The sequence below is a fragment of the Coffea arabica genome, chromosome 1c (genome assembly GCF_036785885.1).
Source record: "Coffea arabica cultivar ET-39 chromosome 1c, Coffea Arabica ET-39 HiFi, whole genome shotgun sequence".
NCBI lineage: Eukaryota > Viridiplantae > Streptophyta > Magnoliopsida > Gentianales > Rubiaceae > Coffea > Coffea arabica.
The window spans coordinates 43867059-43889691 of record NC_092310.1 but is presented as its reverse complement, the minus strand read 5'-3'; the positions used below and the strand labels follow the sequence as shown (position 1 = coordinate 43889691).

Genomic DNA, 22633 nt, shown 5'->3' with positions numbered 1-22633 from the left:
ATTTAAATCCCTGAAATTCTAAATATTTGCGGCAACCAGGACAGCGTAGCCCATTTCACCTTGGGTCTCTGGCTTTTTGATTGTCATGTTATCTGAAATTGTGCCTGGGAATATGCTACAGTGTGCTTATGCAAGTTTATGCTGGTGAGACCATATGTGATGTGACTCCCAGGGCTTGGACAGGAAACTCCAAACTCGTACAAGGGTGGGTGTAAAAATCATATGGAGTAGTGTTTCTTATTCTGCTTGAGCATATCTACAACCCTGAAAGGTGAATTAATGCTTCATGCTGCTGTCACTATAGCTTCTCATTCATCAAATTCAGTATTGCGTCCCTTCCATTCCCTTTCTCGTTGTCTCACCACTTCATCTATTGGGCAAAATAGCAAGACTGGAATCAATGCGGCTGATAGTGGGCTTGTGGATTTCTTTGATCACCTTCTCCAGCAATGCATCAATGGAGACCATCTCAGACAACTCAAGCAAACCCACTCTCAGATCATTCACACTTCAACGTTTTTGTCGCCTTTCTTGGCTGCCAGACTTGTGTCTGTGTACTCAAAATTTGGGCTTCTTAAGGATGCACGCAAGGTGTTTGACACAATTTCTAAGCTTGATGAAAGTTTCATTACGAGAAATATGCTTTTGTGGAACTCAATATTAAGGGCTAATGTAGTGCAGGGGGAGTATAACGAGGCGCTTCGGCTGTACTGTGAGATGAGAAAAGTTGGGGTTTTGCCGGATGGGTTTGGTTTTCCTTTAATTGTAAAGGCTAGCGGTAGGGCCATGGTGGGCGAAAGTAACTATAAACTGTGTACAAGTGTTCATTGCCACGTGGTCCAATTGGGGTTCCGAGATCACATGCATGTTGTCAATGAGTTGTTGGGAATGTATGGAAAGATTGGGCGAAATGGATTTTGCGTGTAAATTATTTGATAGAATGCCTGTGAGAACTCAAATTTCATGGAATGTTATGGTGTCTGGTTTTGCAAATAATTCTGACTGTGAAAATGCTTCTAAGATGTTTGATAGGATGGAATTAGAAGGGTGGGACCCTAATTGTGTGACTTGGACTTCTTTGTTATCAAGTTTTTGTAAATGTGGGCGTGGTGGGGAGACATTAAGATTGTATAGAATGATGAGGGAGAAAGGCGTTGAGGTTACGGCTGAAGCGGTTGCAGTGGTTCTGTCAGTTTGTGCTGATATGAATGCATTTTGCAAGGCTGCAAACTTACATGGATATGTTTTAAAGGGTGGGTTCTCCAACTATTCATTTGTGGTAAACTCGTTGATATGTGTGTATGGAAAAAACTGTAATGCGAAAGAGGCAGAGAGTTTATTTTCAGGGTTGGAATCAAAGAATATAGTCAGCTGGAATGCTTTGATATCATCCTATGCTGAATCAGGGTTATGTGACGAGGCTTTTGCTCTGTTCTCACAGATGGGAAAGTTACATGATGGTTATGCAGAGTTAAAACCAAATGTAATAACTTGGAGTGCTGTTATTGGTGGATTTGCCGCAAAGGGAAGGTTTGAGGAGTCTTTGGAAATCTTTCGGCAAATGCAGATTGCTGAAGTAGCAGGCAACCCTGTCACAATTGCTAGTATTTTGACTGCTTGTGCGGGGTTATCGGCACATTGTCTAGGGAAAGAAATCCATGCCCATGTCACCAGAACTCTGCTAGACAAAAAAGTCTTGGTAGGAAATGGATTGATCAATATGTATATGAAATGCGCTTGCCCCGAGGAAGCTAATTTAGTATTTGAAGGATTAGGTACTAGGGATCTATTCTCGTGGAATACAATGATTGCTGGGTATGGGATGCTTGGACTTGGTGACACTGCTTTAAAGTTCTTTTATAACATGATCAACATAGGATTTAAACCTGATGAGGTTACATTTGTTGCTGTTCTTTCTGCATGTAGTCATGCAGGTCTTGTTGCAGAGGGTCGCAAGCTTTTCGACCAGATGGTTAGGGGTTTTAGAATTGAATCTCAGATGGAACACTATGCTTGCATGGTTGATCTGCTTGGCCGTGCTGGCTTAGTACCTGAAGCAATTGACTTTGTGAAAAACATGCCAATTGAACCGAATGCATGTGTTTGGGGAGCTCTATTGAACTCTTGTAAAATGTATAAAAATACAGATGCTGCAGAAGAGACTGCTGCTCAAATTTTTGGTCTTGAACCTGAGATGACTGGCAGTTACATGTTGATATCTAATTTATATGCTGCACAGGGAAGATGGGAGGACTCTGCTAAAGTAAGACACTCAGCAAAGACAGTGGGGCTGAAGAAAAGCCCTGGACGGAGTTGGATTGAGGTGAAGAAGAAAGTGCATGCATTCTTAGCTGGAGAAGCTTTAGACTCGGGGATGGAGGAAATATATAGGGTACTGGATTGTTTAAGTCTTCAAATGGAGATGGAGAGTTATGCATTATGGCAGAAGTCCACGTCTCAGTTAGCACTCGAAGAAGAATGTGTGGCATATATTTGAAGGGCGTAATCCACAGCCATTCCCTGTTCTCCACAATTTCATGTCTTCCTAATTAACTCCCCAAGTTTTTCTTAATACTCAAAAACTGCCCATGCAATATGGATTTGGTTAGAAGTATCCATATCACAATAAAATGGTTCTCTTGTTCAGCTATAATTCCATTATCACAATAAATGATAGCCAAAATCGAGTGGGTTGATCACTCTTAGTTATTATCATAAAAAATGAGATAAAAGGTATAGTATTCATCTTTATACACTTTCAGTGTAAGGGTATTTTTATACTAGCAAATTTAGATGAACACCGCACAGTCTTTGTTTAAATTTAAAATACACTTTTTGTACATGATAGCATATATTCAAGTCTGCTAGTATAAAATAATTTTCACGCTAACAGTGCATAAAAACAGTTATCTATAAAGATATATGAATTGACTCTTTGTTGAAAAAATTCCATCATGCCTTCTGCTACTATATACATCTGTAGTAGAGTACAAAATCAAGTATGGCTCTCATCGAATTGGGTTTACTAAATTGTTCCATACTCAGGAGATATTGACCCTAAAAGAATTTTAATTCGGTATGAACACCCTACAAAATTTTTGCCAACTTAATTTTGTATTTTTTCTATTTGCTTCTATCAGTATTTAGAACTTTTTATCGCATGATCGAGTTGAAGAAAGATATGAATATGTACCAACCAAATAAAGTTCCTTAGCGGTTCCTCAGTTTAATCTCAAATTATTAGTTAGTTTAAACTTAAAACAATATTACACTAATAAATTAATTTAAACTTACATTCGTATTGTTTTAGAATCTAATAAGCCAATAGTCAAGATATACTTCTTGTTATCCTATTGATCAATTCTTTCTGATTCTTTGGATGTTAAATACACATTGCCCATAGTTTTGTTTTTTGTTTTTGTTGCTCCATGTGCTGTTATTAGCTATTACTTAGTTCCTCTCTCCCATTGTTTACCATGTAAATCTTAGTACATCTTCTCTTTTTATACTTCAAAGTTATTCTAAGAGCAATAATACAAACAAATAAGTAGATACGGATAAGATTGATGGTATTTGGTACATAGATATTTATTTATTTATTTATTTTTGTGGCTTTATAAATAAGACTTTAATTGATGGAAGCGATTCACAATAAGGAAAATTCTACAGTTAAAGAATAATTAAAGGAGATCATTCTTGATTATAAGTAATAGGGGTTGGGGTGGGGGAGGGGGAGGAAAAGAATGAGTTGGGTGGTTTGCGGGAGAGGCCGAGAGGGAATGTAAGTGAGAGGTTTCAGGTTTGAGCCTTCTCTTTTATAGTAAAAAAAAAAAAAATGGTGTAGTTACCAAAATACAGGGGTTCTAAGCTTGTCAATGTTCCACTAAGGTATATAAGGTGCTATAAAAAGTAAAGGAGAAAAGACAAACAATATATAGTTATATATCATTCATTTGGTTCTTATTACCATTTTTTTGGTTTCCAATCTGTTATAGATGGTGTCTATAGCTAAAGATGTATACTTCTTGTACATTTATAATTGTATATTATTTATTCATATATATTGCACATTTTATTGTCATTCTAATATATACTATCTTCTAAATACAACAAGATGTGACATGAATTCAATATTTTTTTTGATAGTGAATTATTTATTTACATCATCAACACTTTTTCCAACCATATTTTTATCTAACATGCATCATATAAGAAAAGTGTTACAATATTTTTTTTAAAAAAAATTATCCCCAATAATCTACTATCCAAACACACTAAATTTTTTCTATTAGACATTGAATAGCCCTACTTACCTTCTCATTACATGATTAGTAAAGAAAATTTTAAAAATTATGTACAGAAGTGACTAAACACTACGTATAGATTTGACTAAGGGTATCTTGAACTGATAAGGTAACCCTTGTCACCAAGGTTTAAATATTCATTTGGTTATGTAGCTCAAGATTTGTATTATCTAAAATAAAAGACCATTTTCTCATCACAAACATGCAAGAGACTGTGGATAAATTTTCTTTTTGGACTGAATCAGACAACTTGTGGATAAATTTCTTTCTGGAACTAGTGCTTTTTTCCTTTTCCTTGGCTTGGACAAGGGAACAAATGACTGTTCATTTGCTTATGCTTAATGTGTTTTATTATTATTATTTTTTGGTATAATCCATAGGTGTCTGCATCCGTTTTACGGTCTGCGACTAATCCTGTTCGAACCGGGTCTGCCCCATAGCGGGGTAGCTCTCCCAACATCATTTTTTTCATTCCCATGGGTTTCGAATCCGAGATCTCATGGTTAAGGGATGCAAGCCCCTTCCACTTGCACCAACATCCGTTGGTCTTAATGTGTTTTATGGTTGTATTGCTCTACTACTAAAAAAACTTTATCCAACTGCTCATACTTCTTTTCTTCCTTGCTTGAATGCCGACTTAATATTTTTTGTTCAACATATTTTTTTGAACTTTTTTCTTAGATTTATAAATGAGACTGGTGGATTACTTGATGAATTTATTTTACTATTTGGGGATTGCCAGAAATGGGTTGATAAATGTTAAACAAGGTCATAATCAGGAGAGGATTATTTTTGTATTTCGTTCCTGAGTATATGAAAAATTACCTCAAGAAATTTACGCAAAATCATCTTCAAAAGTAGATATATTTCCATAAATTATATCTCTTTTTACGCTAATTTATTAATGGTACTTGCTTCTAGAGTGTAAGTGTTTATATACGTGCCTTCTGGTTTCTGTTTAACATTCATATTTAAAGTACATTTTTGCTTAATCCTTGAAGCCTTGATGTGGCTTTTGATGTATAAGCTTTGCAAAATTGTTGCTTTCTCTCATGGCTGTGGTATTCTAGATAGGTATGGAGGCCTTATTTGTTTTTTCCCTTTTTAATTATCTATGAAAAAGTCTGTTGTTAAAAAAGTGAAAACCTTGATCCTTTTAGGAATTTGATCTCAATTTTGTGATTCAAGGTTTTGAAGCCTTAGGATCGTTTCATAGACTGCAAGATGTGATGCTTATGGATGTTTAATACATTTAGTTCAATGGTTTGTTTTCTTATGTTTATATGGTCTATTATCTATGTGTGTAGAATTAAAATAGCTTAAAAGAGTTTGATATATATATATATATTCAGTTGAGTAATAAAAGTTGTTAATGAAGAATATCATTTTTCCATACAAAAAAAAAAAAAAATCAGCAGTCAATTCTTCCATTACATCTTCTAAAGTAATTAGTTAATTAAAATCTAAGACAAAATCTAACTAGCATATGTAAAATAATTAATGTTTAGATGATGTAATTATTCTGCTGAAAAATTTCAGAAATTTTAAATAAAGAAGATGAAAGGACATGTTTTCTAATAAAATAAGAAAGTTTACGAAGTTTTAAATCAGTGAATTTCATAATAAGATTTTGATTAAAAAAATTTCATAATCTATGAATTTCAATTTAGTGTTAATACACTAGAGGATAACAAAATTCAAAATTCAAACTTTACAACAATATTCAAGTTAATAATAAATCATAGTAAGGGAGAGGCGAAGTTACGTTCTCAAATCAAAAGCTGAAACAATTTTTACAATTTTTTTCCCCTAAAACACCATGTATGAAACAACATAGAGGAAAGGTTATGATTCGTGGCCACATCACCTAACGACAATGATAAGTATAGATTATAACTCTTAATAATTAAAAGCTGATACATTAAAGACTTTTAATTATTACTATCTAGACCATTAATTATTAAGGACAAATTAGTTAGTAATTAATAGTAACTGTACATGGCCAAAATTATAAGCTAAACCAATGAACGTACGCCCAAAATTGTTTCTTGATGCAAGTTATAGAAATTCATGAAAAAGTTCTACACCATAAAACTACTGAGAATAATAATTCATATAAATATGTACATTATATAATATAATATGTATAGGTTAATAATGAATATATAAAAATTATAATCAATATGTAATTTTGTTAATAATATATAATATTCATCTATATTGAATACATAAATAAGTATCGATTGTGAACCTGGATCAAGCCCCAGCTAGGCCTGAAACCTTAACATATATGTGAACCGAGTTTATGTCTCGTAGTGTTAGCTCAAAATTCAAAACCTCGAAACTTTTATTTATTTTTTTATGAGTCGAGATTGAATTTGCCAAAACCCACGCATAAATCGTAGTTGGCACTCTAAATGTAGGCGTTTTCAATCATCACATTACAAACTCATGGAAGGCTGTTATTTCATGTGTGTATGCGTGTGTGTGTGTATATATGTTTGAAAAATGTATTCTTCCCCTACCTTTGTGATTAGATAGTAGTTTACTAACATTTTATTTATTTCTAACCGCTGTTATTAAAGCTAATTGATTTAGCAGTTCAACTGATTAACTTGATGAATTGATCACCTAACCAAGTTAGGTTAGCAGTTGGACTAGAAAAGGAAGGAACTCAATGACTCTTCAAGGAAGGAACTCAATGACTCTTCAATAACTCACTAGTTCAACTGCAAAAATCTAGAAAACCAATTAATTCAACAACCAATTCAATGATTATATTATTTTGAATAATTTAAATATATTATTTTATTATAATCAAATCATCATAGGTTCAATTAGTGAACACGTACTTACTTGAATCGCTAACTCGTTGAAACAGTGGCATTGGCGGGTGATGTTTAGGCTGGATTTAATGATTCAAATTATGCTCATTATTCTAACATGTAACATAACTTCCAAGAATGTGTAACATAAATATATGGGCTCGTTTGGTAAGACTGAAGTTTGAAATCTGAAAATTAAGTTCTAAAAGTATTAAGTTGCTGAATTGATTAAATTATAGCTGTTTGATAACTAATTGAATTATAATGCTGAATTGAAATATCGTGATAATATTATATTTTTATCTTTAAAAAATTACATTGTTTGTATATTTAGAGAGAAAGAAAAGTGTGTGTCCAAATATGAGAGAGATAGAAAAATAATGAAACAATTTAGATGTGATGTTTGAGTGTGCATATTTGTGTGCAAGAGTGTAGTTTTACATGCGTATGTATGTCAATAGAAAGAGAACAAATATGTATTTTGTGCCGAAAAAGAGCATATTGTTGGTAATAGTTTGTAACGAGAAAGTTGAAGTTCATTGTCCCACATTGAAAGAGGGCACTTGGGGCTTTCTGGTTAGGATAGGGTGTTAATTAATTGTCTAAAATATTTATTTTAGATAATTAATTAGAGGTGGTTAATGACAGTTACATTTAACAGACATACTTGTTAAATGGTTAACTACCTATACACCTATTCAATAAGAATTGCATCCTTTGATAGTGTCTTGGATAGGTGTTTCAATTTTTTAAAATAGTAGGACTTTGACAGAATTAAATCACTTTTTTCCATTAAAAGTTCTTAGAGTTTGTTGCATCATAGAGGTAATTTGTCTAATATAGAGGCAAATAACACCTTAAGGAAAGTGTTTTCATGCCTCAAAGTCTCTGCATTTGTCTAGTTTAGATTAGTTATTTACTACTTTCCTACAATCTTAAGGTGTTATTCTCAACAATGGAGTCAAGTTCTGAATCCGCTTTCAAAGTGATGAATTAGGACTTTGTCAAGTTGGACAGATTCGACGGCACTAACTACTCCTATTGGAAGGATAAGATGATGTTTTTCCTGACAACTTTGAAGATTGCTTATGTTATGGATCCTTCACTTCCTGAAATTCCAGCGCCTAAAGATGATGATTCTGATGAAGTCAAGGCACAACACAAGAAACGCGAAGAGGACGAGTTGTTGTGCAAAGGACACATCATGAATACTCTTTCTGACCGCTTGCATGATCTGTATACTGCAATCAAATTGCTAAAGGAAATTTGGAATACGCTGGAGTACAAGTATAATACGATGAAACAAGGTGCGGACAAATTTTTTATTATGCAATAGTTTGATTTCATATCACTGAGAATTCTTCTCTTATGGATCAGATTCATGATCTCCAAGTGATTGTGTCTAAGTTACATGATCTAAAAGTGGAGGTATCCGAATCTTTGCAAGTTGGAGCAGTAATAGCCAAACTTCCAACCAGTTGGATTGACTATAAGAAAAAGTTGCTCCATACTAATGAAACATTCACTATAGATCATATTTTGAAACATTTGTGTATTGAAGAAGATACCAAAAATCTTCAAAAGAAGCAAATAGAATTTGATATTAAAGTGAATGCTTTAAGTGAGAAGAATTCACAGAATTTTTCTGGTTCCAAAAGAAAGTCTCCAGAAGCAAGTACATCTAAGGCAGGGGCGGATTTAAAGTGGGGGCACAGGCCCCCACTGCCCCCTTAAATTCCTATAATACATCTACAATTTTGACATAATTTTAAAGGTGTCCCCAGAATTTTTTTTTAAAAAAATGTGAAAGAATAAGTCACAAAATTTATATCATTCACTTTTCTCCTCTAGTTCCCATTTTCCCACCAGCAGAGCCAAGTACCAATTATATCAGTCATTTCTTTTGGTCCCCACTCCCCAAGTTCCCTTTACTCCTGTGGTCCCCCATTTCCCTTCACAACCGGCTCCTCTTCTTTCATACCCAAGTCAACTACTTTTTCTTTTTATCACTTCATCCAATTATCATTTACTTCCTTTGTCTCCACTCCCCAATTTTCCTTTCCTCATCTGGCTCTCGGTTGTCCCCACTCCCCAACATACATACGAGAACCTTTTTTTTTTTTTTTTTCATAACCAAAGCTTGTTACTCTTTCTTTTGATCACTTCATCCTATTTAGATATTGCACCAGAATCAATTTATCTTCTAGGACTTGAGTCCGCCACATTTTGCAGCTCTTTTCACCAACTTTAGGAGACCATCAAAATCAGGTTCTAAACAATTACTTATTATTATTATTATTTTAAGTTTGTTTGTAAATATATTTCTAGAGCATGAGACTATTACTGTTTTAAAGAAATTTGAAAATTGATTAGTTAATGTAATAACTAATAAATGGGTTATTTGATAAATATTTTAACTTGTGAAATGGTGATTTTATGCATGAAACTTTTTTTTGCTTAAAAAATTAGAAAAAGAATAGATAAAAAATTTTAATATTATTTTTGCCCCCACTAAAGTTTTTTTCTGGCTCCGCCTCTGATCTAAGGACAAGAAGAAGAATAGAGTCTGCTATAAGTGCGGCAAGAAAAGACATTACAAGCGTGAATGCAAGGTAGATTGCAACAAAAAGCAAAGTAAAGACAATGCCAAAAATGCAAATCTGGTTGAACAAGAAGTTGCTGAAATCGTTACAATGGTTTCACATTAGAGCATTGGCATGATTTCTGAGTTGCATGTGGCTGCTGCAACCAAATCATGTGACTGGTGGTATGATTTTGGTGCCACCGTCTACGTTTGTAATGATAAGTCCCAATTCAAGACTTATGAAGAAATTCCTGATGGTCATGAAGTATTGATGGGAAACTATAATACAGCAAAGGTTCTTGGCAAAGGAAGTGTAGACTTGCATTTTTACTTCTGGAAAGAAACTTATATTGGTCAATGTACTTCATGTTCCAAAAATTAGGAAAAATCTTGTGTCGGCTGATGCCTTAAACAAAAAGGAGCTAAAGGCTGTACTAGAGTCTAATAAGGTTGTCTTCTCTATGAATGGTGTATTTGTAGGCAAGGGATACTCTTGTGATGGAATGTTCAAGCTATGTATCAATAAAGATAAAATTTCTACGTATGTTGTAGATGCTTCATATTCTCTCTGATAGGGGTGAGCAAATTCGGTACATACCGAATTCATAACCGAATTCAAATTCAATTTAGTAATTTGAAATCGAGTATTTGGTAATTTGGTACAAATTCGGTACGTACGAAATTCACCGAATTCTAATATGGTATGAAATAGGTAACAAGATTATGAATTTGGTAATAACCGATTTCGCATTCAAATTCGGTAAAATGAAATAGGGTACCGCATTACCGCATTCGAATTTATAAAATTATATAATATATAGATAAATACTATTTAGTATTAGTATATACTACTAATATATTATTATATTAATAGGTAAATGCTATTAATAATAGTTAGTATATGGTATTATCATGTACTAATAATAATAATATATAATAATGTATAATATATTATTTTAGTATTTATTAATTGTTATATAACTATAATAATGCAAATATATAGTAATACATAACAATATAACATAACTATAATACTTATTATTTTATACATGAGTAACATGACTAGAATTAGATAATAATTAATACATATATGTATAAGACTAAATATTAAACAATAAACATAATTAGTAATTAGAATTTAGATATTGATAATTTGATACATCATTCATGTTTGAATTATTGAATATTTGAATGCGTAACCTGTAACTTGCAAGTATTAATGTGCTCTAAATTTACATTACATATTTAACATAAAAATTCATATTCTCTATTCACTAATCTTAAGGCTTTAAGTATAGACAAGACAACTAAGCACTGTAAGTAAATGCATGTGAATTGCAAATCAATGTATTAGTGTATTGACTTTCACAATAACATATGTAAGTAAATAAGTTTTATTTTGATTTGAAATAAATTATAAGTTTGTAACTAATATAACTTATCACTAATCATTGTAATTTATAAGTTTGTAACTAATATTACTTATTATTAATCATTGTAAATTATAAATTCATAAATTATCACTAATCATTGTATAGTCTAAGGTTTATTCTAGTTTAAATTAATCACTTTTTATGTGTTCCTTAAATCATAGACTAAGGATTCTAGGTCTAAGTGATTAAATAAATGCCAATTAAATTAAACCACAAAATGATTAGAACATAAGTAATGTGTTAAATTATGAATAAATTTGGGGATCAAATTAGTAATATTTTTTTAAAATCAGTTTTTTTTTATAAATGAATTCGGTTAACCGAATTCATTACCATTTCTGAATTCGAAATCGGTTGTGAAATGAATTCGGTTATAGCCAATTTGAAATTGAAAGTGGTTTAGATTTCTATAAGTCAAATAACTGAATTCATCGAATTCAGCTAACCGAATTATCGAATTTGTACCTTTTGCTCACCCCTACTCTCTGACATGGAAGATTAGCACATGTTAATCATAAAACTTTGCAGTTTATGTCTAAACATGGGCTGATTTCATTTAAGGATAATCTTAAAAAAAATGTGAAACATGCATACAAGCAAAAATATCCAGATTACCTTTTCCTAAAGCAGAAAGAAACAATGATTTGTTAGATCTTGTTTATTCTGACGTTTGTGAATTAAATGGGTTTCTAACAAGAGGAGGAAATAGGTATTTCATCACATTCATTGATGATTATTCAAGATATGTGTATGTTTACTTGATGAAAACAAAAGATGAGTCATTTCATATGTTTAAGTGTTGCAAAAAATCTTATGAAAAATCAATTAGGAAAGAAAATCAAAATTTTGAGAAGTGATAGAGGTGGGGAATATTTCCCTATTGATTTTTCTCAATTTTGTGAAGAAAATGGGATTATACATAAAACTAGTGCACCTTATACTCCGCAGCAAAATAGTTTGGCAGAAAGAAAAAATAGGACTTTAAAAGATATGGTAAATGCTATGATTATAAGTTCTGGACTGCCTAAAAATTTGTGGGGAGAGGCTTTACTGGCTGCTTGTCATATACATAATCGAGTAACTTCGCTTAAATCCAAGATATCACCATATGAATTATGGAAAGGTAGAAAACCAAACTTGAGGTATTTTCGAGTTTGTGGTTGTATAGCCTTTTATAGAGTCCCTGATCATAATAGAACTAAATTGGGACCTCGAGTACTTAAAAGTGTGTTTGTAGGCTATACTGAAAATTCAAAAGCATATTGATTGCTAGATTTAGATTCTAACGTCATTGTGGAATCTAGAGATGTTGAATTTTTAGAAGATAGATTTCTTTATAATTCGACAATGAGTACAGATTTAAGCCAAGAGCCACCGCCTATTTCCAATGTTGGACTCTCTACTAATAATAAAAGGAATGGAGGCAACGTTCCAAGTGAATTGAGGAGTCAAAGGCACAGGAAGGAAAAACATTTATCCTCTGATTTTATAGATTCACAAGCTATTGTTTTCTTAGTTGAACGCGATAGAAAATTTCTACTTGACAAGATTCCTGTCTTGTTAAATTTAAAAGATGACCTAAAACTTTTAGTGAAGCTATGAAATCAAGAGATGCGTCGTTTTGGAGAGAGGCAATTAATGATGAAATGAATTTATTATTGAGTAATCATACTTGGATCCTAGTTGATTTGCCTCTGGGTTCTAAGCCAATTGGCTGTATATGGGTATTTCGAAAGAAATATGCTACTGATGGATCTGTACAAACTTTTAAGACAAGATTAGTAGCAAAAGGATTTAGGCAAAAAGAGGAAATTGATTATTTTGATACTTATGCACCTGTGGCCAGAATTATATCTATAAGAGTACTATTAGCATTGGCTTCAATATTTGATTTGTGTGTACATCAGATGGATGTATAAACGGCTTTTTTAAATGGTGACTTAAATGAAGAGGTGTATATGGATCAACCAGAAGGCTTTGTTCTACTAGGAAATGAAAAGAAAGTTTGCAAACTGATAAGATCTTTGTATGGTTTAAAGCAAGCACCTAAACAATGGCATCAAAAGTTTGAATCTGCTATACTCTCTAATGGTTTTAAATATAATAATGCTGATAAGTGCATTTATTCCAAGTTTACTAAAGAGTATGGTGTGATAATCTGTTTATATGTGGATGACATGCTAATTGTTGGTACTAATTACAAAGGCGTTGACGAAACTAAGAAGTATTTATCTTCTATATTCAATATGAAAGATCTTGGAGAAGTACATACTATCTTAGGAATTAAAGCTAAGAAACATGGTGGGGACTATTCTTTAAGTCAATCTCATTATGTTGAGAAAGTTTTAAACAAGTATCAACATTTGAAGGTGAAAGAAGTAAGCACTCCTTATGATCCTAACTTTAAGTTGTTTGAAAATTCTGGAAAGCCGATTGCTCAATTAGAATACGCTAGTGCAATTGGTAGTCTAATGTATGCTATGCATTGTACTAGGCCAGATATTTCATATGCAATTTGTCGACTTGCTAGGTATACTAAGAGTCCTAGTATAGAACAGTGGAAAGCTATAGGTAAAGTGCTTGGATATCTTAAAAGGACAAAAGATTTAAAGCTTTCCTATAACAAATTTTTGACTGTACTTGAAGGTTATTCTGATGCAAGCTAGGTAACCAGTGTATGTGACAAAGTGTCTACTTCTGGATGGATTTTTACATTGGGTGGAGGAGCTGTTTCTTGGGCATCAAAGAAACAAACCATTATAACTCATTCCACCATGGAGGCTGAATTTGTAGCCTTAGCAGCTGCAGCAAAGAGGCCGAATGGCTAAGAAACTTACTGTTAGACATCAAGTTGTGGCCAAAACCGATGGCAGCCATTTCTTTGCATTATGATAGTGAAGCCACTATGTCTAGAGCGTTAAATAGAATATATAATGGCAAATCCAGACATATAAGCCTAAGACATAAATATGTCAGACAATTATTGAATGATGACATAGTCACAGTGGTGTATGTTAGATCATTCAACAACTTGGCAGATCCATTCACTAAAGCTCTCTCAAGAGATGTAGTGAACGCAACGTCATTGGGAATGGGGTTAAAACCCTTTGTCTAGAACCACTAGTAATGGTAACCCAACCTCTCTTCTAGCACTGACACTAGATGAAAGGTTTAAAGAGTAATAACAAGTTACTAATAAGTGGTTGTGAGCACTAGAAATTGTATTACACCATTCCAAGGTACTAGTGCAGTTTGATGCTTAAGAGGCTGAGTATCATACTCTTAATGAAGCTAAATATGGTTTCATAGTGCCTTGGTAATAAAATCTTGAAATGTACTTCATCTATATGATCATGGGATTGGTGCCACTCCTAGCAAAAGTGGGGTTTTCTTTTGTAAATGATCACGAATCTAGGATGGAGCACATGGCCAGTAAAAGTGCTAAAATCATTTCGTGAACTATTCTCCGAAAAGGATATAATCTTGTGTGTGCTATTTCTGTTTTACTTTAAAGTTATGGTTTAAGCTACGTAGCCACCATGACTTGTTAGAACAAGTGCAATATTTACACTAAGAGAAGGGTTTAAGTTCACAAACACCTTTCTCTAGCAAGATAATATGACTGCTAATTTAATTTCATTGCAAACTAAGTGAGGAATTGCTGGTAATAGTTTGTAATAAGAAAGTTGAAGTTCATTGTCCCACATTCAAAGAGGGCACCTTGGACCTTGGGGCTTTTTGATTAGGGTATGGTGTTAATTAATTGTCTAAAATATTTATTTTAGCTAATTAATTATGGGTGGTTAATGACAGTTACATTTAACAGACATACCTGTTAAATGGTTAACTACCTATACACCTATTTAATAAGGATTGCATCCTTTGATAGTGTCTTGGATAAGTGCTTCAATTCTTTAAAATAGTAGGACTTTGACAGAATTAAATCACTTTTTTCCATTGATAGTTCTTAGACTTTGTTGCATCCTAAAGGTAATTTGTCTAATATGGAGGGAAATAACACCTTAAGGAAAGTGTTTTCAAGCCTCAAAGTTTCTGCATTTGTCTAGTTTAGATTAGTTATTTACTACGTTCCTACACATATATGAGAATGTGTTATCTCTATAAGAGTTATAGTGTGTGTAGTCAATTCGAAAAATTCAGTGCCAAATTTTTACTTTTTTAAAAGTTTTTGTACACAAATTAAGTAGTACTTAATGCATTAAGTGATAAGGCATTTCTGTTATCAAACATGTTGAATTCAAAAAGTTCTGAATGAATTAATTTTTAGCATTAAGTAGAGTTATGAAACAAGCCTATAATTTTTTCTCCTAGCAAATGGTGAGTGCCCCACCTACCATTCAACTTTATTATCCAAAAGGGAAGAAATATCTAGTGCATGGACAAATGTTGACACCGTCAATTGAATTTTCATCTCTCAATCCATCCCTATTTAATTCAATGTTTCTATTATTTGAAAGCCTAGTCAGTAAAATACTCATATTATATTTGTATTATTCAATTCGTACATATCATTAACAAAAATTTTGTATTTCATACATTTCAAAAATGATTTGAAAGATATTCATACTTTTCAGTTAATTCTATAAAATATCTAATAAAATTTTGATGCATTATACTTCATGAACTGTACTTCAATTTTTGAAAAAATTTTAAATTTAATTAAGGATAATGACATATTTCAGAATCATGTCATGAATCGAGCGACATGTACCATAATTATTGTAGATTTATACATATTTAAGTAATAAGGTGATAATCTTCTAATAAATTTAATGTCACAAACACAACACTAAGCTTAAAAGTGGCATAAATATGACATAATCTTTGAAAATTATAGTAAATTTATTAGTATTTTTAGTTGCTAACTTTCAAATATGTTCGTACTATTCACATATGAATTCATATACATAATTTTGTTGTAACACATATTTCTATGCTAAACTTTTAATCATACTTCTAAAAAAGTTATGTATAATGTACACCCGTATAATATCTCGAATTATACCCGTTCTTCTTTTGGCTAACTATGTTTAAAAGATCCATTTTCTTATGAATTGTATAAAGTTCTTTTTTGGCTCTAGACTGTATCAGGAATGCAGGAAAACTTTTCTTTTCCCTTTTCGATGGCTTGGACAAGAGAGCAAATGAGTGGTCCATCCGCTGGCGCTTTATTTAATAAATTCTACATTCTCAAGGAATTCTGTCAAAGGAAATTGTACTCTGATTCCATTAAGGCCCAAGATATCCCAGAGAAGTACAAAATTTTGTTTTTTGGAAAAAGATAGCACAAAGAAACAAATTCAAAACTGCTGTGTGGCTTTGCCTTTCCTACAAGAGAGTGTGGCTGATAGCCCTTTATCACATTATCTCCCGCAAATTTTTTTCCAACCTCATGCTTTGTGGCTTTTTCTTATGGTCCTCTAAAAAACCCCTTTTCCATATACTTCTTATTTAAATACTACATCCTATATTTTTAGACATTTATACAACTCCATCTCATTTCAAGTTATGCAGAATAAAGCCTTTATATTGCTCAAGGTTATTTCATTTTGATCCACCGAATTAGAGCGTAAATAAAAACTTTACCCCCAAAAAAAATGAATAAAACTATCTAATTGAACTTTCATTCTCGTATTATCATTTTCTTTTTTTTTTCTTCGATTTATAAAAGATATAAAACATGGCACCAATAAGTAGTTTCCATCAAAACCAAATCAAGGTGCACTTGTAGAGAAAACTAACAAAAACTTTTGGACACAATGTGCAATTCTATATAAAATTAATGTGCATCTCTGAAAGAGAACTTCCCAAAACTTGTAGGCATTGGTACATGTTTTAAAACTTTGAATCGTACTATCACTTAAACTTATTGAAGGTTCTAAAAAGTTCAATTGGGCTTAAAGACAAATTTGTCAAACCACGCAAAGGGATAAAAAACTTATGGCAATGGTACAAAGCTGAATATTTCTCGCTATCTCAAATTCTCAAAAGCCATAAAAACCCAAAAAAAAAAAGGAAAAAAAAGTGCAGAGGAGTCTACAATACAACTTCTGCTTCTGATGTCACAGAGTCTTAGCCGCAGGATTCGCATTTGTGCACTCTTATCTGCCACGTAACCCCACGTGGGACCCACCTGAACACTGATTGGTCTCCCGCGCTCTTATAAAATTTTTCATCCTCCCAAACCTTTGTTTCTACCAAGAAAAAGCCTGCAGGTTCTGCTGAACTTTGGGGGGGAAGTCCCCTGTTTTCATCAGTTTAAGGTATATTATAAGTAATCTTCTGAACCAGCTGAATATCATACATGATATAACCATTTTTTTTGTTGGTTTTTTATGCTCTGTGTGTGTGTATATTTTGTCTGATATGCCTTGCATGTGTGATTAGTGGTTTGGATGCTTAGTTTGGAGAATTGAACGTAGGCAAGTGATAGAAGTTCTAGCTTTGTGGCATTAAAAAGAGGGTCTGATTCTATTTGTTGTAATTATTCAGATTGTCCCTTTTTCCATTTGGTTGTTTCCTTTATAAAAATCTTTTAAAAAAAGCCCGGAATAAAATAAAATCAAGAAGTGCTTGGTGTTAGTTTGATAAAGCTTAGTTTGATTTTCAAAAGTGACATCATTTTTTTCTTTATTTTGTGTAGTGGTGATCATCCCTCAAAATACATGTAGCAGAATTAGTACCAAAGATTAATGTTTTCTTGTTCGTGGTAGTTTTTTTCTTTTTTGTTCCTATGTGCTTGGTAAAAAATAGGACTATATCAATCGGTATTCATCTAGGATGCATCATGGTTTTTTAACAGTCATAGAAGGTGGCTTTTGTTGTTAAATTTTTTTGGTTTTCAATTTTAGATAGTCATAAATTGTTAAAAGTGCATTTTTTACGTGAAAATCTGACCTGGTTTATGAGTGGGGTCTTAGGAGGTATCAGGGCATTTATCCAAGAGAATGGAATATTTCATGGTTATGTCAAGCCTTTACAGCCTTATCAACCAGAAATGTTAGTCAATAATTTGCAGGTTAGTAAATGGTAAGAAATAGTAGTAATTGAAGAACTCCGACTAAAAAGGTAAAACAAAAACTCCATCTTAACAATAACCAGAAATGTTAGTCAATAAGAAAATGTAAGCAGCTCATTTAACTGACAAGTAATAAATTATAACGAGTTCTAAGGAAAATGAATGACTCAATTAAAAGGTTATTTTTTTTTTGGATTCTGAACTAATCCATTTGCTTTACATTACAAAACTAATTATATGTACGTTCACCTTAAAGAAAATCTAGTGGGGACAATGCTAAAATAATCCCAAAATTCTATGGATACTCTTGCAGCTTTATTCTCCACCATTACAAATGATAACACATGGTCCAAAAATCGGATTTAGGGGGTTTACCTAGGATATTCAACAGATTAAGAATTCAGCAATCAGCATAAGTATGTTTTAGTCCTTCATTTACCTCTGTTTGATTATACCTCTTGAATAATTAATCCTTCAGTGTCTTATGATTGCAAACCGACTGAGGAGGACCTGAATTGTGTTGTAGCAATTGTAATGAGCTTTTCAGAAAATTGAAGTTCTTGAAGTAGATTCCAACAGGGCTCCAATTAATCACAAAACTAAATATACCTGTTTTTATAATTTTCTGCTATAGCCAATCATTGGGTCCTTCAGCAGTACATTCTATTACATTTCATTTCTGAGTTATTTGCTGACTATTGAACATAAGCATGTAAGCAATCTGCCGTTTAATTATGTTGACACTGATCTTGATTTGGAATGGAGAAGTATTGTTTGATCTTCATCTTTTTCAAGACAACCAATGAACCTTTGTACTTCTCAAACTGATGTATAGACTTTGGACTGAGAGCATTGAAGAAATGAATTTTTTTCGTGTAGTTTGGAAATGCGTTCGAAACCCTTTGTCCTTTTATAGATAAATTTTGTGAAATGAAAGTAATGTAATTGTAAGCTTTAAAACGTGCAAAAGAGTGTCGACTCATTTATGCGGACAACTTCAGCGTTGCAATAGGCAGTTCTGGTTCGTTTTGAGGCGTTTTCTAACTGTATATGTTTGATTAGCAAATCACCAGAGAATCAACAGTTAACAGGAGGGGGAAAGATGGACTACGTTAATGGACCTGGACGGAATCATCTCTTTGTGCCGGGACCTGTCAATATACCAGACCAGATCATCCGTGCAATGAACAGGAATAATGAGGATTATCGCTCTCCTGCCATTCCAGCCATGACCAAAATCTTGCTTGAGGATGTCAAGAAGATTTTTAAGACTGAAAGTGGAACCCCATTTCTGATCCCAACCACAGGTGATCTGCTTCGAATAATAGTACTTTGATCACTAACAAGATTGCAAATTTTAGAATCTTATGGTTTTTATTTAGGAGTAGTTGTGTAACGTTGAGTTAAGCATGCCATGGAATATGTTGATCCCGGTCCTAAGGAAAAGTTTTTACCATTAAAGTAACATGAAGGCAAAACTACTGCCTTGCGTGTTATTAAAAGAAAACGGGGGTCATATGACTTGGCTCCATCTGGTTTTCTTGTCTTCCTTATTCTGTAGGTAGGGTACCGACTGATGCATGTTGTCAATTCTTGCGTCTGAAGTTCAGGATTCTGGAATTCTCAGTATTAAGATCCATTTTACTATAATATCATTTCATGTTTATGAATGACTCTCTAGGAGGTAAACATCCTCATTGCCAAGTGCACGTAAATGACCGAGGGAAAGAATTTGATGCAGTTTGCTTGATCAACTTTTTTTTTTTTTTTTTTTATCAATTAATGAAACCTCTTGTCTTATATATGTCATCTGTTATTAATTTAGCGCAAGTAAGATTTTTGCCTAATATTTCTGATTTTAAAAGGTTCTAAGCTGAAGCTGATAACTTCATATGCCACATACTTAATGCTGTCTAATTGCTGGTAGTTTCTTTTTCATCAATCACATGAGAACACTGTGTGTCATCAACTCCAGTCGATAAATTTGAGTAGGAGCTGAAATGTTAACTAATCTAAACTTCGAAATTGCTCTGCTGCTGTTGGACAGGGACTGGTGCATGGGAAAGTGCACTTACCAACACCTTATCACCAGGAGATCGCATTGTATCTTTCCTAATTGGACAATTCAGTTTGTTGTGGATTGACCAACAGCAGCGTCTTAACTTCAATGTGGATGTCATTGAAAGCGAATGGGGTCAAGGAGCAAACCTTGATATTTTGGCCTCAAAACTAGCAGAAGATACAGCACATACTATCAAGGCCATCTGCATCGTGCACAATGAAACAGCAACTGGTGTAACCAACAACTTGGCTACTGTTAGAAAGATTCTTGGTAAGCAGTTGATGCTGCTCTCCTCTCTGCCATTTATCAGCTTAATGGTTTTGACTTTTGATCTAGAGTGGATATACAAGTATTATTCTTTCTTTCAACGTCAGTTAGTCATTATAAGAACAGCAAACAGAGTCCTTTCTTATCCTGAGATTCCCAAACCAAATGTCAAACTAATGACTTGTTAGGGTTCTCTCGATGATAGTGCCTCTTAAACTTTTTGTTCTTACCATCAAGCTGAATTTTTTAAGTTGGATTAATATGATTAAGAAATTCCAGCATATGCGGATAGACTAGTGTCTGGCCCAGCAGTATGATAGGCTTTTGTTCCTCGAGCATGTCTGATTTTTTGTTCCACAAGTAGGAGTGACTAAGGGAAGTTAGTTTGCATCTGTTCATTGTATGAAGGAAGAAGAAATGGCTTTAAGGCTAAGTTGTTATGGCAATGCAGCAAACTCTTTTAAGATATAATTGACATTTGGAGGATGACCTGACTCCTCTGTGTGGTTGATTCTGAAAATGAAATTATATGAAGAAGTCTCATATGATTACAAGTTCGAGAGGCAAGCATATGCATAGAACAATTAGGACATGCATAGAAGAAATCATCTCAAATACAAAACCATGGACAGTTAATTAGAGATTACCTTAGAATGAGATGAAAATTGAAGCATCTGCCTAGGAAAGTTCCACCGCATAACTCTGATTTGGTAGATCATCTTGCCTTAAGCTCTTTTATGTGTTCTGGAATTTAAGAAGGTATTTCTTAAGGGAATTGGTACTTTTCTTTCCCAAACATTATATAAAGCTTTCTACTTTCTTTGCAACTCCAGATCACTACAACCATCCAGCACTCTTTGTTGTTGATGGTGTTTCCTCCATTTGTGCACTTGATTTCCGCATGGATGAATGGGGAGTAGATGTGGCACTAACTGGCTCTCAGAAAGCTCTTTCTCTCCCAACTGGCATAGGAATCGTTTGTGCAAGCCCCAAGGCTCTTGAGGCTTCCAAAACAGCAAAATCTGTTAGAGTCTTCTTTGACTGGAAGGACTACCTGAAGGTCTATAAGTTGGGAACATATTGGCCATACACTCCATCCATTCATCTTCTATATGGTCTAAGAGCAGCTTTGGATCTCATATTTGAGGAAGGACTTGAGAATGTATTTGCCAGGCATGCTCGCTTAGCCAAAGCAACAAGGTATTGGCTTAGACAGAAATGTTGAAGCACTTGAATTTTGTTAAACTGAAATAGCTTGATTGCCTATGGAAGCGATTTGATTTGGTTCTTGTTTCTAAAAAATTATAAAATCTTTCCACAATTAGGGTACTACTCTCATGTTGCATCACAATGGTCGGTTAATGTCAATCTACTGACATATATATCAAACTTGTATGCACTATTGCACTGAACACAGACTTGCTATGGAAGCATGGGGCTTGAAAAATTGCACCCAAAAGGAGGAATGGTACAGTGATACAGTCACTGCTGTGCTTGTTCCTCCTAACATTGACAGTTCAGAAATTGTTAGAAGGGCCTGGAAGAGATACAACTTAAGCTTGGGTCTGGGGCTGAACAAAGTTGCTGGAAAGGTTTTCAGAATAGGGCATCTTGGCAACTTAAATGAGGTTCCATTCTCCTCCTTCATATGCAATTTTTACAAACACAATTATTCGAATGTTTAATATGACTCATAAAACAGTAAAAAGCAGATAAAAACCAAGGTTGTCTAACTTATCAGGAATGTGAAAAATATGTAATACAAAACAGAAGGTTAATCAAACTTGTGTTAATCACGTTCCAATTTTTTTGTTTGACATAACCACTTATTTATCAATTCCTGTTCTGTTGCAGTTGCAACTACTTGGCTGTCTTGCTGGAGTGGAGATGGTACTCAAGGATGTTGGTTACCCTGTCAAGCTAGGAAGTGGAGTGGGAGCTGCTTGTGCATACCTACAGAACACCACTCCCTTGATTCCTTCCAGGATCTAATTCAACCTCAGTAATGCTTGTAACTAGTTTTCCTTTGCTTTTCTGTTCAGGATACCCTGTAAAAATTGCATAATCTCCTTGCATCTTGTGATACTCTTTTTCTTAAGTGCTTTCCAGTTTGCTTCTA

The 22633-nt window shown here is 33.5% G+C and overlaps 1 protein-coding gene and 1 pseudogene across 1 annotated transcript; both read left to right on the top strand.

The window, feature by feature from the left end:
* Positions 1–140: 140 nt before the first annotated feature.
* Positions 141–2653, top strand: LOC113724076 (putative pentatricopeptide repeat-containing protein At1g17630; annotated as a pseudogene).
* A 14636-nt stretch (positions 2654–17289) lies between these two features.
* On the top strand, positions 17290–22633 carry LOC113724065 (serine--glyoxylate aminotransferase-like). Its single transcript, XM_072070117.1, has 6 exons — positions 17290–17430; positions 19248–19492; positions 20233–20517; positions 21348–21714; positions 21932–22142; positions 22369–22633. Exons 2-6 carry the CDS (start codon positions 19288–19290, stop codon positions 22504–22506), a joined length of 1206 nt encoding a protein of 401 aa, XP_071926218.1. The 5' UTR covers positions 17290–17430; positions 19248–19287; the 3' UTR covers positions 22507–22633.